Consider the following 19,520-nt stretch of genomic DNA (forward strand, 5'->3'; position numbering starts at 1 on the left):
TCCCGTTTTAAAGATGGAAAATCTGAGGTACAGAGAGGTTATGGCTACCAGAAACCAGCTAGTATGAGACTCAGTGAGGTCTTTGTGCTCCAGAACATGTGGTCTTAACTGTGGTCTCCTTAGTCCCCACCTGGGCTTTGTGGCAAGTGGTCATATAGTCCAACCTATTGCAATGCCAGGAAATGCAACTTTACCTCCTGTTTTAAACAGGTCACTGAAATCAAGGTTGCATTGGAGCCATCAGCCAAACTGAGAACCATTGGGAGTTGCCTTTGGGTCTTTGCTCAGGACACTGAAAAATAATTAGGTGTCTGAATCAGAAGTGGCAGTTCAGTTGTGGAATAACACCAGAATCTCAATATATGATTTCTGGTTAAAAGGCTTTCTAAACAGCCTTCAACTGCCTCCCAGCTTTTGAAAATCCTGGACTGATTGAAACCCAGATTCATGACTCAGATGGCTGACATCAGTGGACCTAGTTCCTACACTTGGTTTACATTTGAGATTTTAACCCCACCCCTAGTGGAATTGGTACTGCTAGTTCTTCCGAACATGGGAGCCCAAACAGAAATCACGGTGGGACCAGGGTCCACAGATTGAAGGGGCCTCATCTGGAGAGTACCAGGGGCTGACTGGTCACTGTGGTATAGATGTGTTTCTTGTGTTTCATTTAAAGGCTTCTTAACAGGACTTCCTTTTGTGGCCGACTCAGCTAAAACCTGTGGAGGGAGATAAACCCAGCATTTGTTGAAAGCACAGAGTTGCTTTCATGCATCTCGAAGATCTCTTTCGGATCTTCCGAGGTGTTTATCTCCCTCTTGAGGATTTAGCGGCAAGCGGATTCAGGTAACGTAGCTGTTTCTGTCTGAAGGGAGCTGGTTTGCAGAAATCCTCTGCAACAAAGTTTTCTGTGGAGTCCTCTCGGCACAGTTTGGTCATAAATATTTAAATAAGTGTGCAGCAGACTGTGTATCCATGAAGGAGGAGCAACCAGTGTGTGAGCTTCGTCCCCTGTTCTGCCCCGGTCACTTGATGCCAAGTGATATGTAAATTATTTATCGGCAATTTACTGGAGCCCTGCACAGCAACATCTGGTGCCTGTTAGGGAAGAGAGGCATGTATTGTTTTGTCTTGCTTTTGAGGCTTTTTAGAAAATTGGAGTCGGCTGGCAATTTGTGGAGGATGAGGGGGTGGTGGGATGGGGCCGATCTGGCGATCAAAGACTCAATTTTGAATTTGGTCTATGACCTCTAGGACTATACAGTCTAGTAGAATGTTCTGCAACAATGGAAATGCCCCACATCTTCTCTTTGAAATGCAGCTAGTGTAACCGAGGAACTGAATTTTAAGTATTCTATTGTAATTGATTTAAATTTAAATTTAAATGTACAGTATATACAGCCACATGTGGCTGGTGAACACTGAACTGGGCAGCACAACCTCAGTGCCTTGCTTCTGAGATGTGGGCCTTGGACCAGTGGTCTTGGCATCGCCTGAGAACTTACTAGAATCCCAGGCTCCTTTCCAGACCTGCTGCATCAGAACGTGCATTTTAACAAGACCCCTGGGTGCTTTGATTGCACATGAAGTGTGAACCCTGCTGTGTCAGTGTTATCCGAGCAGTGGCTGTCCAATCAAGTTTATGTCAAAACTGCTGACTTGTAAAATGCTGCTGTTTGGGACTGGCTGATCTTAAAACATCTTAAGCACCTAAACTTCTAATCCCTTCCTCCCAGAGAGGCTGTAGTTTCCAAGACAAAGCATGGAGTGAAACCGATCCACTGCAGAGCAGGAGTTATACTGCTCTCTCTCTTTTCTTTTTCCTTAGGGGTACAGACAACTTCAAAATGCACATCAACAGTTAGTAATAAGCTGACATTTTTTGGCCTTTCTATGAATGGGCACAGCATTGTGCTGAATACTTTGCATAACTTCATTTCATCCTCACAGCTGCCCATTTTGTATATGAGGAGACTGAGGCTGAATGAGGTTAAACAACTTAGTTATATGGCAAGGAAATGAGAGTAACCCCGGTCCTGCTGATTCATAACCACTGTGCAGTACCAACCACTTCCCTTGCATGTGTAACCTTTCACAAGTTCATTAAAAGTTCTCTCCATTCCTACTCCCCAGATTAAAAAAATAGCTGTGCTATAAAACTTTGTTCATATTACTTGAGTGTATGGTTTTGTCAGCTCCCAGGCTCCTCCTAAGGGCGGAGGGCTTATCTATCTATCTATCTATCTATCTATCATCTATCTATCTAACTCGATGACTTGTTTGGGATGCTGAAACAATAGTCCTATTGATCAAGATGTCTCAAGTCTCCAAACCCAGTAACCTCTTTCAGCCTTGAGTCAAGACAGTTTGGGTAGAAGACCATGCAGATATGTGCCTCTGCTTTCTTATATTTGATGCTAGAAATGTGGAACGAGCCACCGCTGCTGTTGGATATGGATAGAGACATGCTGGGCCTATTTGCATGAGCACTGTCCCCAGGTCAGTGTGTGCCACTAAGTGGGAACCCGAGAGCCGTAACCTTGTCTAATATATTAAATTCTCAGGAATCGGGATTAAAGGTTAACCAGCCAGCCTCCTTTGCTATAAGGCTGAATGGGGCAAAAGGAAAGATTGATGCAAAGGTGCACAGCCCTTCTGGAGCCGTGGAGGAATGCCACGTGTCTGAGCTGGAGCCAGGTAAGCAGGAGGCAGGGCATGCACTCTCCCCGCACAGCACTCTGGGAAGGTTTCTGCCAGTATGCACCTTGATAGAGGACTAGTCCACCTCACCAAGGCCAGCGAGCCTTCGAATTCCCTCTGCTGTTGTTCCTAGGCAGTGTTTCATAAATTAGGGTGTAAACATTGCCGGAACAGACAGGGGGACACTTTGGAATTAATATCCACGCTTTTTCTTTTTCTTTTTTCTTTTCTTCTTTTTTATTTTTTACAAACACTGCTTATTTTCTGTTGTTTTTCAGATCCCTTTCACATTACAGTCATTGTGATTGTCTCCTATTTAAACAAAATCTTACCCATTTTTATTGTATTGTTGAACTTATCACATGAATAAGTCTTACACTCTGACCTGACTTTACTCTCAGGGAAAGATCAATTGATGTTTATCTTTAAATCTGAAAGAGAATCTGGGTGTCCAGGATGCTTAATAGCATAAGACTTTCTTCCCTGCTGCCTTGATATATGGAATTCTATGATGTCAATCAATTTTAATGAGACATTTTACCAGTGAACATTTATTAAGTGCCGGAGACTTAGCAGGAAGGTAAGGCTGAGGAAGACAGGATTCCTGCCCTCAAAGAGGAGCTCAGAGTCAAGTAAGGACCTGGCCACACACCCTCAGTACACCAGTGAGGACCCTCTGTGATCACCGATACCACAGGAAGATTCAGAACCAGGTGGTGAAGATGGTTAGAACAGGAAAGGAAAATGGTTTCTGCCTTGGCAAGGTTAGGAGGGCTTCTCAGAGGAAGTGACCTGACTGTGGGCTCTAAGGCTTGAGGAAGAGCCCTTTGATCACCACCCTTATTGGGCATTTGCCGTGTGTCCTGCTACATGTACAGTGAGGGTAGAGATCAAAGACGTGGGTTAGCATTTTGATGTCTTTCTCCCACTGGACAGAGGGGGAAAGGGCAGAAAGGAGCCCCAAAAGGCAAAAATGTGGGGGATGGGGGCTCTGACGAGATCTTGGTTTAAGTCTGACCATATTAGAGAGAATGTGCTGACATAACTGAAAGGCAGAGTGGCAAGCTGATGCTCCCAGAGTGTCCATTTGAGAGAATAACATGAGCCGGCAGCATTAGAAATGGAGAGGGGAGCTTGAGGCCAGAGAACTAAAACATTTGGTGACCAACTGGCCATAGGGGAATGCAAGTGAATTCAGAAAGTTTACATGTAGTTTGGAGAAAGATGATGACGCAGTAGCAAAACTAGGGCTGGCCAGGCATGGAAGGGGGAGGACTGGTCAAGGTTTTACAAGGGCCTTATAAGGCCTTCTGAGGAGTTTTGAAGTGTTTCCCAGATATCCAAATAAGGATGTTGAATAGAATTCTAGAGCCATTGGGATTTAGCCAGCAAGTGAAGTTTGGTATCAGACCGCCAGCATGCTCTTGGTTAAAAATTATAGTACACCCAACTGAAGCCAACCCACACAATAAAGGAGTCTGTTAATTCTACATGACTGGAAGATTCAGGGCCTAAGGTGGGCTTCAGCCACAATTGAGGCAGAGCCCTAAATGCCTCTGCTCCTTCTTCTGCTTTGTGAACCTCACTCTGAGACTGGCCTTCCTCTTGATGACAAGATGTCTGCAGCAGCCCCAGATTTCCCATCTTCACACCACACCAAGCAAGAGAGATATCCTGTCCTCAAGAATCTTTCTCAGAAGTCTGGGATGCTCCTTTTTCAGAGGTCTCCTGTCTCACCAAACACTGAACACACATGCTTGTTTTTAAGTCACTTCCTATGGCTAGATGCCATGTCCTAATTGATGGCTTGGGGAAAGAGGGCTCTCCCCCCACCTAAGGTACCCCCAACCCTATTAGGTTGATCCAGTCAGGTGTCATACCTGATGTGGGGGTGGTGTCACCTTCCCTTGAAACAGATTGGCTTTAAGGGAGGAGAAGTGGGTACCTAGCTTGGGACAGTGGGGGGAAGTGCAGTGTTGAAGGATGTGGGGTGGGCAGTTGCATGAGAGAGTACCAGAGAAGAGGGTTTGGGTGGAGCTTTGGTGGACGAAAGTTCTGAATGGGTGAATGGTAAGTAGGGAGGGAGAAGAACGGACTACCTGTGTTCCAGGTGAGTGCTTCAAGGAGGAAGGGGTGGTCCGTTGGTGCACGCTAGATGGATATTCTAGGTGTCCATTTCAGTTAGCCTGTTATCCTGCCACATGCTGTGACCCAAACTCACCGGTGAGAAACCTGGCTGTTCCCCTGGGGTCAGTTGCTTGCTTGGAGCTAAACTAAGGATGTTCCAGTGTTAACCCCAGCTGGAACCACCCTCTTCCCCTTCAAGTGACCAAGTAGAGAAACTTTGTGAGGAGTGAGCTTTTCATAAAGGACACGTTCTTCTGAGGCAGAGGCAACAGAGGATTAAACAGAACCTGAGATTTGGACGCATTTCCCGAAGGGCTGACTGAGGACACACAGGCCCATCTGGTTTTGAAATCCAACCTGTCGGGTGCCAGGCTTCCAGGAGAGCTGTTGTCTTATTAAAGATTTAAAATTGGCCGTGTTAGGTTGGCTTCCTGTCTTTTGTCCTCACCTCACTCAGTGGTGTCCATTTGCCCGCTTTACTTTGTGCTTTTGCTCACTCTCCCAGATAAGTACGCTGTTCGCTTCATCCCCCATGAGAATGGTGTCCACACAATCGACGTCAAGTTCAACGGGAGCCATGTGGTTGGAAGCCCCTTCAAAGTGCGCGTCGGGGAGCCTGGACAAGCGGGGAACCCGGCCCTGGTGTCTGCATATGGCGCAGGACTTGAGGGGGGCACCACAGGTAACATACTACCTCTACCTCTTGTCTTCAACTGAGCCAGCCTCAGGGACAGAACCAGGTGGCAGTCTCCAAGCCTTGTCTGTGCTGTCCCCAGGGACACTCGGATAAGGTACACTTGGTGGCTCTCAGACCTCGTTTCTGTTTGTTGTGTTTAAGCTGTTTTTCTTTGACTTTGCGCCGGAATGCTTACATTACAGTGAGGGAATACGTCACAGCATCATTCATTTTGAGGGTTTCTTTGCCTGCACAGAATTCATGATGCATGTAATGGGCCTCCTGGGAGAGCCCTACCTGTCAGGGCTGTTAGTGGCCCCCCAGACTCCCAGAAACACATTGAATTGGCAACAAGACCTGTCACGGTCTGTCTCCTCTTTTTATTCTCTGATCCTAATGGAGGAAGGGAAAAGACTGAAACGGTTGAAGAATCAGGAAATTTTAGGACTCATTATAGTTTATTTTTAACCTTTGCTACAGATGGGACACATTCGACTGTGAAAAATTTAGGCAGCGAGGAAGAATGTAAAGTGAAACTCATTCCATCTCTTTGAGGCTCCTCCCTCCCTCCTTCCCTCCATCTGGTCCAGGAAGAAATGGCTAACCATTCAGGGAGGCCCTTGGGATTGTCTCTTTGTGAGTGTTCCTTCTTGGTCACTTGGTTGCTTAGCTAGTTGGTTCACTAGAAATGTAGATATATACTGTGGGTTTGCTTTACTTTCACAGAAATAATGTTAAGGCATCTATTGTTGTACAGCTTGCTATTTGCACTTGACATCTTGAAGAATTTCCCATGTCAAATCACAGATCTGCCCCTTGTCATGGCTGCAGGCAGTGTTCAGATGGTGAGCCTAGAGGTGGACATCAGGTGGTGTCCCGTGTGTCACCATTTTGGACAATGCCAGGGTGAGGAGCTTGTCCACTTACGCTTCTCTGCAGGCAAAGTCCACAGGCGTGGGCTCACTGGGACACCATTTGCATATGGGTGTTACTTTGGGCAGCTCTCAGGAAGGCTGCCCAGTCCCAGTTTTGACCTTGAGGCCTTGTGTATGTCTTCCCCAATGCAGTGAATGCAACAAGGCAGAACCACCTCCCCCTGACTGGGGGATGAGTGGCCATGGTTACTTGGGGAGTAGGTGTCCTGAATGGCTGAGGTGCCTTCCCCAGGTGCAGAAATGACTTGACCCACTGATGTGCCATCTGGGACTCTGGCCCTCAGCAAAACCACCCATGAAAGTGCTGTGAGTGCTTCTGGACTCGCCCAGCCCATCTGGCCCCACACTGAACTCGGTCCATTTTACCGATGAGAAAAGTGACACTCAGCAAGGTTGAGTCCCTCCCCAAAGCTTAATGAGCTGGAAGAGGGCAGAACCAGGAATCAGCCCAGGTCCATAACCTCCAAGCCTGTACCCTGCTCCCTGGCCCACTTCGTGGTGGTGGTGGGGTCACAAACCAGGCCCCTCTCCCCACAGCTGCCCTGGAACATTTCCCAGGCAGTAGTGTAAGCATTTGGCCCCTGGCAAGCCACCCACCATCGAAGCCCAGATGGGGTCCTCCTGGTGCTTGGAGCCACAGCAGGCCTTGGTCCAGGCCCCAGAGCAGTCACTGAGGTCTCCTGCAGCTGCCAGCAGCCAACAGCCTCCTGCTGGGTCACACCTGCTGTGGTGGGGGCCTCTGTGCTTCCTCTTGGCTGTTCACAGGCCTTCTTGGGCTGTTCTTTGCAAGCACTGGATGCTGCTGTGAGGAGCTGGTCTTGCAGGGAAACTCCCAACTAGGAGGGAGAAGTACAGAGCATGCCTGTTTCAAACCCTGTGTAAATATTGCTCTTGTCAAGGGGAAGGCCTCTTGTTTTTCTAGCCCTCCTGCTCCCAAGCCTTTTCCCAAACATCCATCCCAAGATTACACAGCTGTAGTGTGCATGGAATGAAAAGGTGCCTGTGCTCGGCTGCCGCAGGGCTTGGCATCCTGACCTTCGCAACAAAGCAAACTTCCCTGTGTTTTTATGGGTGGACCTGCTATATCTCTTGGCTGGAGCTTTAAATGGTCTCTTCTGCAGGTTTTGGAGCAGGGGCATGTGGAGAATTTGGGGTGGGACTCTCCTACAGAAGAGTAGAGAGGTCAGGAGTTAGACCAAGGAGTTCGAGACTCTCTGGGAGGGAAGAGCAGTTTTCCTGACAGAATGCTCCAGGAACCCCAACGTGCATGAACGGAAGAGCCTCCTTCCTTCCTCACCCACTTTAAAGATGGAGAGGGCTGCCTTACACGCACATTCCACCGATAGGAACTCAGCTACACGCTCAGGGTGCCCCAACATGTTTGGGGTGTCAGTGATTCCAGCTGGAGACAGTGTTGAGGGGGGCTTCTGTGTGTGCATTCTTCCCCCGTCCTCTCTCAGGCAAGTGTGTCAGCTCCGCGTTGGACAGACCTCATGTTTAAATCCTGTTCTGCCATTCTCTAGCTGTGGGACTTCCTTCCTGTCGAATGGGAATAGTGAGGCAGCGCACCTAGCAGGTTGTTCCAGGTAGCTCTCATCCTCTAATTCCTTATTTCCCTTTTCCCACAGTATTTTCCCTGCCTTTTGGGCCCTCCCAGGAGGAACTGATTTTTCTCAGGAGTGGAGCAGCTTGTTAAAAAGGGCAGGGCTTCTTTCCACAGCAGCCAGGTCTTCTCATCTTCCCTTTAAAAATACCTTTCACCCCTGCTGAAAAGATTGATTGAGTGCTAGCTTGAGAACCAAAGGGTCAGTGGTTCGATTCCCAGTCAGGGCACATGCCTGGGTTGTGGGCCAGGTCCCCCATAGGGGGCATGTGAGAGGCAACCACACATCGATGTTTCTCTCTCTTTCTCCCTTCCCCTCCCTCTAAAAATAAATAAATAAAATCTAAAAATAAAATAAAAATACCTTTCCACATCATTGTATTGCAGCTATCTCCTGGGAATGCTGTCCTGTGCGCTTTGCCACCTACCCTTCCCACACACCCACTGCAGCAGCAGCGGCTGTTGAGGGGCCTCTAGGCTGCAGTTCAGATGCAGGGTTGAAATGGGGTGGGGTTGGAGCTGAGATGAGAGCCTCAGGAGCTTGCAGAAACAGCTGGGTTGTGTTTGGGAGTTGGATGATAGCAGCTCCTTTGTTTTATTGATAACCAGAACAATAATTCTTTCTCTGGTCTAGGAGCTATAATTAAACCAGAATAGTTCCCAGCTGGGGCCCGTCCAGGGCTCTGGAAGTAGCATAGCCTGGATAGGGCTGCTATGCCAGGGATGCACCATAGAGGGGACTGTAACAAGCATACAGCTGGTGTCTGAGCCCACTCCCCAGCCACCCCAACAGACCAGCTTGACCCCCCAGTGGACTGGAGAGAACCTAGAGGGAGGGGCCTTTTGCAGGGACTTGGGCTTAGGCAGGAATACTGGCGTGGTCATTGGTTGGCACTCCTGCACAGTTTCCTGCTGTCGTGATACGGATGTCTATGCAGGAGGTCCTCATGGGCCAGGCAAGAGGTAGGGTGTCCCGGGGTTGCAGTTAGGGCATTCAAGGCAGCCACACCATCCACCCAGTGGCAGAGAGATGGGCCTGGGCTCCAGAGCCACACAGACTTGTTCATATCCCTGTTCTACTTGCCGATTTGTAGCTCTGACTAGCAAGTGCCTGCACCTACCTGAGCCTCAGAGTCCTTTGTTAGCACAGGATCTGGAGCCCGAATGCTGCCAGTGGTGCTCAGTTAGCAGCAGCTGCTGTGTTGGTCCTGTTCTTGTTGCTGGTGTTATTCACAGCAAAGTGGGGTGGGGGAGTATATGACAGATCCTAGTGGCTGCTCTGGTCTCCAGCATGGTGTCTGGGTCAAAGAGCCTGTAGGGATGTCCAGCATTTTGGCATCTCTGGGCCACAATGGAAGAAGAAGAGTTGTCTTGGGCCACAGATTAAATACACAAACACTAACAAAAACAAAAACAAAAAAATCTCATAATGTTTTAAGTCAACAATGTGATTTTGTATAGGGCCGCAATTCTTAGCCATCCAGGGCCTCATGCGGCCTGAGACCATGGGTTGGACACCCCTTCTGTGTGTAGAGGAAGGAAAAGGCGCTCAGACTCTTTGGCTTCTCCAAGTCCGTGCAGAGGAGAAAGGAAAGGTCAGAAGGGCCCGTGCTTCCCCATCTGCCCTGGAGGCAGAGTTGGGCCCTGGCAGCTGAAGCTGCCTGAGGCTCACAGTGACCCTCGGGCTTCTCACCCTTGGCTACTGCTCATGCCTAGAGGACAGAACTGGGTGTCCAGGCAGTTGGTGCCGGTGGGTGCAATGTCAGCCACGCTTCTGCCTGGACCTTGGAAAGGGACTTACCACCCCCAGGGCCTGAGGTTCTCTGTGCCAAGAGTTCAGAGCTAGTGCTTGTGGGTTCCTATGCCACCAAGGTGATCCCTGTTTGAGGGATCCTGTGTGTACCTCTGTGACTGCTTCAGTGCTCCTGGAGGGCTCCCCAAACCCTACTCCCATTATTGGTCCAAAACATCAACATGGTATTTATTCCCTCTTCCTTTCTCCTAGGTATCCAGTCTGAATTTTTCATCAACACCACCCGAGCGGGGCCAGGGACATTATCCGTCACCATCGAAGGCCCGTCCAAGGTTAAAATGGATTGCCAAGAGACCCCAGAAGGGTACAAAGTCATGTATACCCCTATGGCCCCTGGAAACTACCTGATCGGTGTCAAATATGGTGGGCCCAACCACATCGTGGGCAGTCCTTTCAAGGCCAAGGTGACAGGTAATCAAAACACCCTTGAAATGATCTCCCCACCCATCAGAATATCAACAGAGCTGTTTGATGGTAGAAACTGGCTGATTTTTAGGTATATTGAATCTACTTTGAATCCTGATTGTAATGGTAGGACGTGTAGAATGGGGTGGTACATGTTTGAAATTTGCAAAAGAAGGAGGCAGAGCAGGAGGGGAGAAGTTGAGGAAGCATGTTATTAGATGGTTTCTGTCTGTAACAGAAAAAAAATGTTTACATATTTGAAATCTCATGTAGTTGAGATTTTCAGGTCAGGGCCTGAAAAAAATGCCCTAATTTTCCTTCACTTTAAAAATAATTAAAAGTTTTTACTAAATTTATAAAAATGTGCCTCCTTCAGAACGTTGGAGAGAATACCAAACAGTAAAACCATCAAGCCCCCACAGCCCCCATCAAGGCAGCCACTGTAAGCGTCGTGGTGAATTCTTCCCATGTGTGTCTCTGTTTCGTTCACTGTTGTGTAGGCGGTATAGGTTCATTGCAGAAAACTTAGAAATTTGGGTAGGAAAATCATCTCACGTGCAGAGAGAATCATTTTTGATAGTGTATGTCCTCCTACACTTTGACACTGCTAGTACATGGAGTACTTTATATGAGGGGAAACGTGTGGATGCTACTGGGTGGCACAGGGCTATGTGGGGGGGCCGGGGGTGATTTCCTAGCCTTGTCAGCCAAGGCCTGACTCATCCGCTTGCCCAGAAAGCTGGAACCTCGTTGTGTGGGGTGAGACCCCAAGGGGTTTTAGAAGACATCGTAGGTGTGAGATAGGGGAGTGGTAGTTTTTGGATTCAGGTGTTGGGGTGTGGGGGCACTTGCTTCCTCTGGCTTAGAGACACACTCGGTCTGGCCATTCATGTCCTCCTCCCTCCTTTCCATGTCCTAGGCCAGCGCCTGGTCAGCCCTGGCTTGGCCAATGAGACCTCGTCCATCCTGGTAGAGTCGGTGACCAGGTCCTCAACAGAGACCTGCTATAGCGCCATCCCCAAGGCATCCTCAGACGCCAGCAAGGTGACCTCCAAGGGCGCAGGGCTCTCGAAGGCATTTGTGGGCCAGAAGAGCTCCTTCCTGGTGGACTGCAGCAAAGCTGGTAGGTGGCCCCATCCTGCTGGAGGGTGGGAGTCGGGGCAGCTGAGTGCCCACCCTCCCATGTAGCCCAGCCATGTGCACATAATCATGGTATTACCCTCTTCTTTTGCACTTAGTATTTTTAAATGACTTCCTTGAACCTCTTGATTTTTTAAAATGACCTCAAAGTAGATAGGAATGGTGGCATTATCCCCATTACAAATGAGCCATCTTAATGAATAACATTTTCTGCCACCAATTGCTTCAAGTTTCCTTGCAATTTGGATTTGGGTATTTGTTTGGGTGTCACTGGTCAGTTGCCTGGGCTCTGGAGTCTAGCCCATCTGCTCTGGAAACCTGGGGAGCTTCACCACTCACTGATCCCTTCCTCCTTCCTTTCCTTCCTCCCTCCCTCCCTTCCTTCCGCAATAGCCATATGAGCTTTGGAAAATTACTAAATCTCTTTCTGAAAGTCAGTTTCCTCTTCTCTAAAATTGAAATGATAATAGTACCTTAGATAAAGTCCTTATGAGAATAACTGAGATCAGGACAATCAACACCTGCATAGATAGCCCTTATTACAGGTGCCAAGGGTTTCACATATAATCCTCCTCTAAACCTCACAATGAGCCCGTGAGGTGGGTGCTAGCGACATTTTGAGTTTACAGATGGGGAAGCTAAGATGAGGAGACATGAAATTCCACGTCCAAGGTCACCCAACTTGGAAGTGGCAGGGCAGGGATTTGAACCCACAGTGTTGAGATCTGTGAGTCCTGCTCGTAATCACTTCTCCCGCTTCTCAGGTCCCAGCATCACAGATGCTCAACAGGCAGTAACTGGTATTATTCCTTCAGCTCCCATATGCTCTCCTCTTCCTCTACCTTCTGGGATGCATCCTCAGAGAATAACCCCCTTCTTCTGCCTCCCAGGTTCCAACATGCTGCTGATTGGGGTCCATGGGCCCACCACTCCCTGCGAAGAGGTCTCCATGAAGCATGTGGGAAACCAACAATACAACGTCACATATGTCGTCAAGGAGAAGGGGGATTATGTTCTGGCTGTGAAGTGGGGAGAGGAACACATTCCCGGCAGCCCCTTCCACGTCACGGTGCCTTAAAACAGTTCTCGTCGAATCCTGGGAGGAGTTTCTGGTGGTTGCTTTTGTTGCCTATTTGTAACTTGTTTTATACAAAGTCCTCTGGCCTGTTTGTGGGTCTGAAACCTCATCCTGAAAACATTGCCATTTTAAAGTGCCTTCAGAGAGAAATCCTAGACTTGAGTCTTTAGGGTCGGGCTGGGGACTCAAGAAATGCAAACTTGTTCAATGGACTGAGCACATCTGACCCCTTGTGGCACTGATCGTCCCCTGCAGACAGACCAAGAACACAGGCAAGGCTGGTGTTAAAAAATGAATTGGGCACCAGTCTATGAAACCAGACTGGGGGAGAAGCAGGGAAGAAGAGGAGACCCAGTTTAGGTTGTCATTTAGAAAAGTAGATGGCTTAAAACCAGCTTTGTCTCTTCCAGTGCTCCCGCTGGGTAAGAAAAAGGCCGTTAGGTGGACAGCACTATTTAAACAACTCATTATCACCCCACGCTGCCCTGTGGCCTTTTTACGACACGGAGGCAGACGGCCTGGCTGGCTTCCTGCCGCCTCTGCCCTCAGTGTGCCGATTTCCCTGCCAAGTCAGAACGTATGGCCATCTTGGCAGCCATGTTTTTGTTCTTGCTCTTAAAGTCTGTTTTAGCCACTGGGTGTGAGGAATTTCTGCAGTGATAAGCAGCCCCCCACTTGCCAAAGATCCCTCTTTTTAACCAATACTAGCCCTTGTGCTTAACACATGCTCCAGCCACTTGTCAGTGTGGTGAGCCTGGGAGTGCATGCATCAGGGGAAGTCCTCCCGGGCGTGACACCCCACACCCATCCCTGCCCCGCTCGGGGCCACTTTTCTGGGAAATAATTGTAGATAGGAAAGGACGAAACTCCTGCTGACCTTCGGTCTGTGGGGTGGGAAGGGCAGCAGCTCAGGGGCTCTTCTTTACTGTTCAGCAGAAGTAGTAAAAGCTACGTAGCTGATAGTGGCTGTGTGTTCGCCTCTCACCACATGTCATCCAGATGGTTTTTGGGAAGCAATATGCAGGTGCAGGATTCCAAAAATGGTGTACAAGGTATTGCGCACGCCCTCCTACAGACCCGCTCTGGAATAGAGTTGAAGCGTTCAGGGACGCTGGCTGGCTGCGGGAGCCTGGGTGTGTAGTGTGGTCTAGGCAGGCAGACCCTTCTTCTGATTTGCTGCTCAGTCCCGAGGATGCGGCACCGAGGTTGAAGGTGCCTCTGTGCATGGGACAGGGGGCCGAGGTGGGCGACCTTCACCGATGGTTAGCAGCGAGGGGCCGGTGTTGGCGAAAGCCCAATATTAGAAACTGGAGCAGCCCCAAGCCTCATGTGAAAGGACCACAGGCCTCGTAAACTGGGACATGGAAGCGAAACTGGAATCAAATGCCGACTGTAAATTGTATCTTATAACTTATTAAATAAAATGTTTGCTCCTTAAAGCTCCCCTGGTGTTCCTGGATGTTGTCACTTCTGAATAAATGGTTTGAGCCTGACCCACTCTTCAACCCCTGGCCAAAAGGACACCGGTCAGTAACCTGTTCTGACGTGATCCCGGCCTCTCTTTGTAGGTGGAGGTGTAGCTTCTCCCCGAGCCTCAGAGGCAGTTTATCCAGACAGAGCCGGCCGGAGGGTTCGGGCACTGGGAAGGGGGTATGTGGGGAGGTTTGCTGGGGCTTGCCCTGGGTAAGAGTCCCACATAATGAAACCCACCTGGATATAGGCTATGGTTTAAAAAAACAAACCCTTTTTCCTAAGTACATGAGAGACCCTCATTTTAAGGAACTTATTCATAAAAAAATCTGTGTTACCTGTCATCCCACCGCCCTTGGACAGCAGGGTGTCCCCTCTCTTCTCTCTTCCTCTGCTCCTTCCTGCTGTGGAGAGCTGCTTGCTGCTTGCATAGGATGTCCCTAGCCTCTTGCCTCCTCTTCACCTGTACAGCAGTTCTGTGACAACATTCTATGGCGACAATATTAACTCAGGCTGCAATGACATGTTCAAGGTCTCAAAGTTTCCATGGGGCAGACCCTGGGTCCCACCTGTTTGTCCTCCCAGAAGGGAGCTCTACCTCCCTGGTTATACCTCTGCCAGAGCTGGTGCTCAGAAGGAGGGGAGCCCAGGAGCCACTGATAAGCCCTTGGCAGTTGCTGAAGTGATGGGAAGTCCCAGCTGCCCATCCTCCATCCTCCATTGAGGTTACAGGGTGGAGGGAAAGCAGGGAAAAATACCTTTTTTTTTTTTTTTGGAAAGTCTTTTCCAAAAAAAGAGGGGGTGGGGTGCTGCTCTGTGTCTCTTCCTGAAACCCTTTTGTTGATCAGGGTGGCGATTTGTTCACCTCTGAGGTAGGAGGAGTGTTGGACAAGAGGAGGTTCCCCCTACCCCTCCTGGAAGGAGCAAGCACCCTTATCTGTAGACCTGGACTGCTGACAAGGTCTGTGGCCTTGGAGGAGTGCCGGCCTTGCCCAGGGGGTCTGGACAGGCCACAGCAGGCCAGCTCTGTCTCCAGAGGAGCACAGGGCTGCAGTCGTTGGTTTCTCTACCTTCTTGAAGCCTGGCTGGTTTCTGCAGAGGCAGCGTTTGACAGTTAACAGAGTGGACTTTGGCATCTGGTACCTTAGGGCTTAAACACTGGCTCAGCCACTCACTGGCTTTGTGGCCTTGGGGGCGGTTGCTTAGGCTCTCAGTGTGCCACCCTCAGTGTGGTGGCGAGGATCACATGGAATCCCGCTGGGAGGTATGCATCTCAGCCACAGTCTGCTGCTTGTTAGCACCTGGTACTGCGCCTGGAGGTCCCCTGCCAGTTTCTTCAAAGACATCTCGGGGTGAAATCTGTGCACCTCTACTGGTCAGCAGCCAGAGCCACGGGGCAGCTCTTATCTGCCCCTGGACTGGCTGCTATGGGAACCAGCTATTGTTTGTACAAACACCTTGAAAACGGAAACTTAACCCCGGACAGCCAGGTGCCAGACCCTCTCCGGCTCTGGTTGACTTTGCCCTTTCCGGCCAGGAGCTGACTGGACTGTCACCCTGCAGTGGCCAAAGGAGGTTAGGCAGACGCCAGCTGCCCTCTGCCAGCTGCCCTTCAGAGAGCCTCAACCAGGGAGGCCCTGCCCCCTTCAAGCCTCTTCCTCATCGAATTTCCTTCTGAAACCCAGGGAAGCACTCATCAGCAGTGCTGCCAAGAAGGAAACATTTAATCAACCTGTCTCTGTTTCCAATGCACTTGTAAACGCTTGGGTCCTTGACCACATGTCTGGTCTTAAGACTTCAAAGGGGCCTCGAAAGCCACATTTTGATGAGTTTGGTGTAAAATGAATCAGGCACATGGGGATTTAATTTCCCTTGAAAATTGCACAGCCTGAAAAATTAGCAGAAAAAAGGTTAATGGTAAAATGAGTGCTCTATTCCTGTCAACCACCCAGGTCTGTATTTTAAAATGGGGAACAAGAGGTTAATTTAAGTGCCCTCTGGCCTTCATGCTGGGCCGGATGGAAGCAGAGTCTGGGAAAGCAGTGGAGTTGCTCCAAGCTTGGAGGGGAAGGGGCTTTGTAATCAGAGGAGTCCACTAATGAAATCTCTCCCAGAACACATCTTGTTTAGCTCATTTTTTTCCTCCTCACAATAGCAAGTTGCAACTGGAAAAGGGAGTGAAAATGTCACATCGCTCAAGGCAAGCTTGAATTTGATTTTTTCCCCCTCTGGCTTTGTCCTAAGGACGCTGCCCAAGCACATGGTGGGAGGAACCTTTTTAAACAAAGGGATCCTTTTTGCTTTGTGATAAGGCTTTTGTCTGGGCCCCTGAACCCACAGGAGACCAGCTCATGTGCAAGGAATTTAGGGTGCCCCCCCCACCCCTTCTGTCTTCCTCTAGAGCTCTAGCAGGCAAGCAGGAGACAGGGAATTTATAAGCCTGACTTGTGACTCACATCCACCACTGTTTCAAATTTTGGACTTGCTTATCTCCCCAGGACAAAGCTCAAAGATGAAAGAACCCATGAGCCTTGTATTGCCCACATTACTCCCTTGGCCTTGACCACTGCCTTCCCAAGGCACCAGGGTGCCTCTCCGTGTTGGCGTGGACATTTTAGGGCAAAGCTGATGCTGAACCCTGGCAGGTGATCTCAGAGAAGACTTTGGCAGAAGCATCAAGCCCCGGAAATGTCAGCTTCACTCCCAGCACAATCGGCAGCAGAATAGCCCATTGTGTGGGAAACACTCAGAAAGCAGTGGGTCGGATGCTTCAGGTTCAGGTCTGGATCCCAGTCCCAGCTCTGCCACCAGCTGGAACCCCTCAGACAATTGCCTTCTTTGGGCCTCAGTGCCCTCATCCATAACATGGAAAAATAATGGGAAACTTACAGTCTAAGATTAACTTCTAGAAAGTTCCTACAACACAACCAACCTCCAACTGGCTGGGCAAACCATTCCCCATCCAGAGCTGCTGGGAGGGGGGCTGCCTGAGTTTTGGGGAGACAGCTTTCCAACACAGAGTGGAAGGAGTATCAGTGTGGGGGGAGGGCTTTAGGGAAGTCATTTAGCATGGTGGTTATAAGCATGGGTCATTGGGTTAAAATCTTGGCCCTGCCACAGCCTTCAGAAGATCACCTCCCCCCACAGAAAACAGTGCTTCAGTTCTCTCTCCGGTGAATTGGGGTAATGGGACCTCCTCCACAGAGTGTTCTGAGGATTAACCGACAGATGCATGTGAAGAGCACATCACAATGCCCAGCACATGGTCAGAGTTCACGGAATCAATGCTATGCATGCAAGATGGCTAAGATGAGTCCCTGCCCTGAGAGCCTAAATTTAGGAATGGGGCCCAAAGCCAAGTGCTGCATGCAGGGGTCTGGCACAGGGTGGACACCATAAATCTGAAGGCAGCTCTCCCTGTGGGCTGTAGGCTGTTCTTGGACCCATTGGAAGGCAGCACTTCGGGGGCACCTCTCTGCACCCTCCCTTGGGGAGCCTATCCACCTTGCAGTGGCTCTGCCTGTTGATCTGTCTCCTGGGCAGGAGGGCGGCTGCCCAGCTGTCATCGCCCTGGTGACCGCCAGGGGTTGCTTAGGACACTCAGACTGGAGCATCGAGGGCAGCCCTTGGGGCAGAAGGCACAGGGTCTCGGAAGCCCCAAGGAGGGGAACGCTCACCTCTACCTTCTTTCGGGCTTGGCACCCGGACTGACTTACCAGCCTGGGTCTGGGGGCGGTCTGGGTCAGGGAGGCTCTCTCAAGTTCTGAGATCAGGCCCCACCCCAGGGCCCTACCTACCACCCCTCAGCCCAGCTATTACAGACTTTCTTCCCTCCATCCTTCCCGACCCACCCAGCTGCAACAGAGCCGATGTGAAGCACCCTCCTCATCGTGAGCCTTCTCCTGAGCGCCTACTGTATGCTAGGCAATACCCCCAGAGGTACACTAGAGATACAGATATGGCGTTGGGCAAAGGCAAGCTCCCCAAGGGCGAGATATTTTGTTGGTTTTGTTCACTTGCAGCTCCGGGCACATAAGAAGGCCCTCAGTATGGAAAGAACGGTGCTTACAGCCAGTTTTTAAAATCTGGAACAAAAAGGTGTTTGCACAATTAATCAGTGACCACTGTGAGTGCTCCAAAGGAAACGTACAGACCTAGGTTGTCCCACTTAGCCAGCTGGCTCTTAATCTTCCCAAACTTCTCAAACTTCCTCATAGCCCTCATTTGGCAGCTGGAAAGACTGAGACACAGAGGACAGCCTGTGTGCCTTCTTGCCTTTCAGACTTGGGGTCTCACTCTGTCTTGCCCCACTCTGCCTGTCCCATTGTGTTTATAGTTCAGGTCTCAATCAAAGAGGACCTCCTCTAGGAAGCCTTCCCTGACCACCCCCATTCCCTGCCTCCCCTTCTACCCACCCAGTCGTGAGTCTGTCTGTGAAACCTGGAGGGCAGGAAGCATGTGGACTCTGTTCTTCCTCATCTGCCTTTAGTACCTGGCCCTGTGCCTGGCATAGGGTCAAAGCAAATGAATGTTTGTTGAATGAATAAATGAGGACACACCCAGCAGAGAGTGAAAAGGTGAGTGGCTACAGAGCATTGTGGGTAACCTCTTTCTCACTGATACTTAACCCTTTAGGGCCCTGGTCAGCGAGGCAGGGGGAACTGCTGGAAACTGGTGGGTCCTGCTCTGTCCCACCCTGCCTGTGCCTCTCTCATGGTGCTTGTCACACCCCATGGTAGAGTTCTGTGTTTGTAATACAGGACATACGTTTTGGAGTCAATCCCAGTGTGACCATTTGACATTGCTGAGCTCAGTTTCCTCATCTGGTAAGAAGCCTGAGAGTAAGTCACTGTGAGGATTAAATGAAATCCCTCAGTAAAACCCCAGCTCAGGGCCTTGCATGGAGGTACTACCACACACCAGCCATGTGCCCTGGAGCAGGCACATCATTTTCCTAAGCTTCCATTTCCTCAACTAAAAAGGAGGCTATGAGAGGCCCCATGTTCCAAGGGGGTAGTTTAAGGTATATGGAGTGCAGTGCAGTAGTAGGTACCAAGCAGGTGCTTGTTAAACAGCCACTGACATGCATGGAGGGCTTCCTCCATGCCAGGCACTGCCCCGAGTTGTGACACACTGGCCTAATGCCATTCTCTCCATACTGAGGGCACTCCCCATGATCATCCTGTTGTGCCAATGAGGCCATGCAGGTATGGAGTGGCAGAGCTGCATCCAAGGAGTTGGTGTCCAAAATTGCCATGGTAACCCACCCCTCAACCATGTGTCCAGAGCTTCCTGAGGGAGAAGACTGGGCCTTTCTTTGGACTTTCTTGGGTGGCTGGTGCATAGTAGGTGTATCCTCTGGGTGTGAGGCCTGGGCTCTGAGTCTCTGGGGTGGAATACGGCCTCCTGCCAAGCACCCTGGGTGGGTTGTAGTGACTCTGCTCCTTTTTCTGCCTGGGCTCTCCTACAGCCTACTAATGGCCCCTAGTCCTCAGTGTCTCTGGCCACTCCTCTCCAGCAGGGCCTTGGCAACCCAGCCCTCATTGGCTGCACATATCCTTGGAGACGAGACA

The 19,520-nt window shown here is 50.0% G+C and overlaps 1 protein-coding gene across 1 annotated transcript in view; it reads left to right on the forward strand.

Moving 5' to 3' along the window:
- Positions 1–13,920, forward strand: part of FLNB (filamin B) — a 140,598-nt gene extending 126,678 nt beyond the window's left edge. The window contains 5 exon segments of the mRNA XM_028518087.2: positions 2,565–2,697; positions 5,333–5,509; positions 10,047–10,265; positions 11,179–11,382; positions 12,290–13,920. Of these exon segments, the coding sequence (XP_028373888.1) occupies positions 2,565–2,697; positions 5,333–5,509; positions 10,047–10,265; positions 11,179–11,382; positions 12,290–12,477 (921 nt within the window). The 3' untranslated portion in view covers positions 12,478–13,920.
- Positions 13,921–19,520: the final 5,600 nt, after the last annotated feature.

Source organism: Phyllostomus discolor, chromosome 7, assembly GCF_004126475.2.
Source record: "Phyllostomus discolor isolate MPI-MPIP mPhyDis1 chromosome 7, mPhyDis1.pri.v3, whole genome shotgun sequence".
In the NCBI taxonomy this organism is placed as follows: Eukaryota; Metazoa; Chordata; class Mammalia; order Chiroptera; family Phyllostomidae; genus Phyllostomus; species Phyllostomus discolor.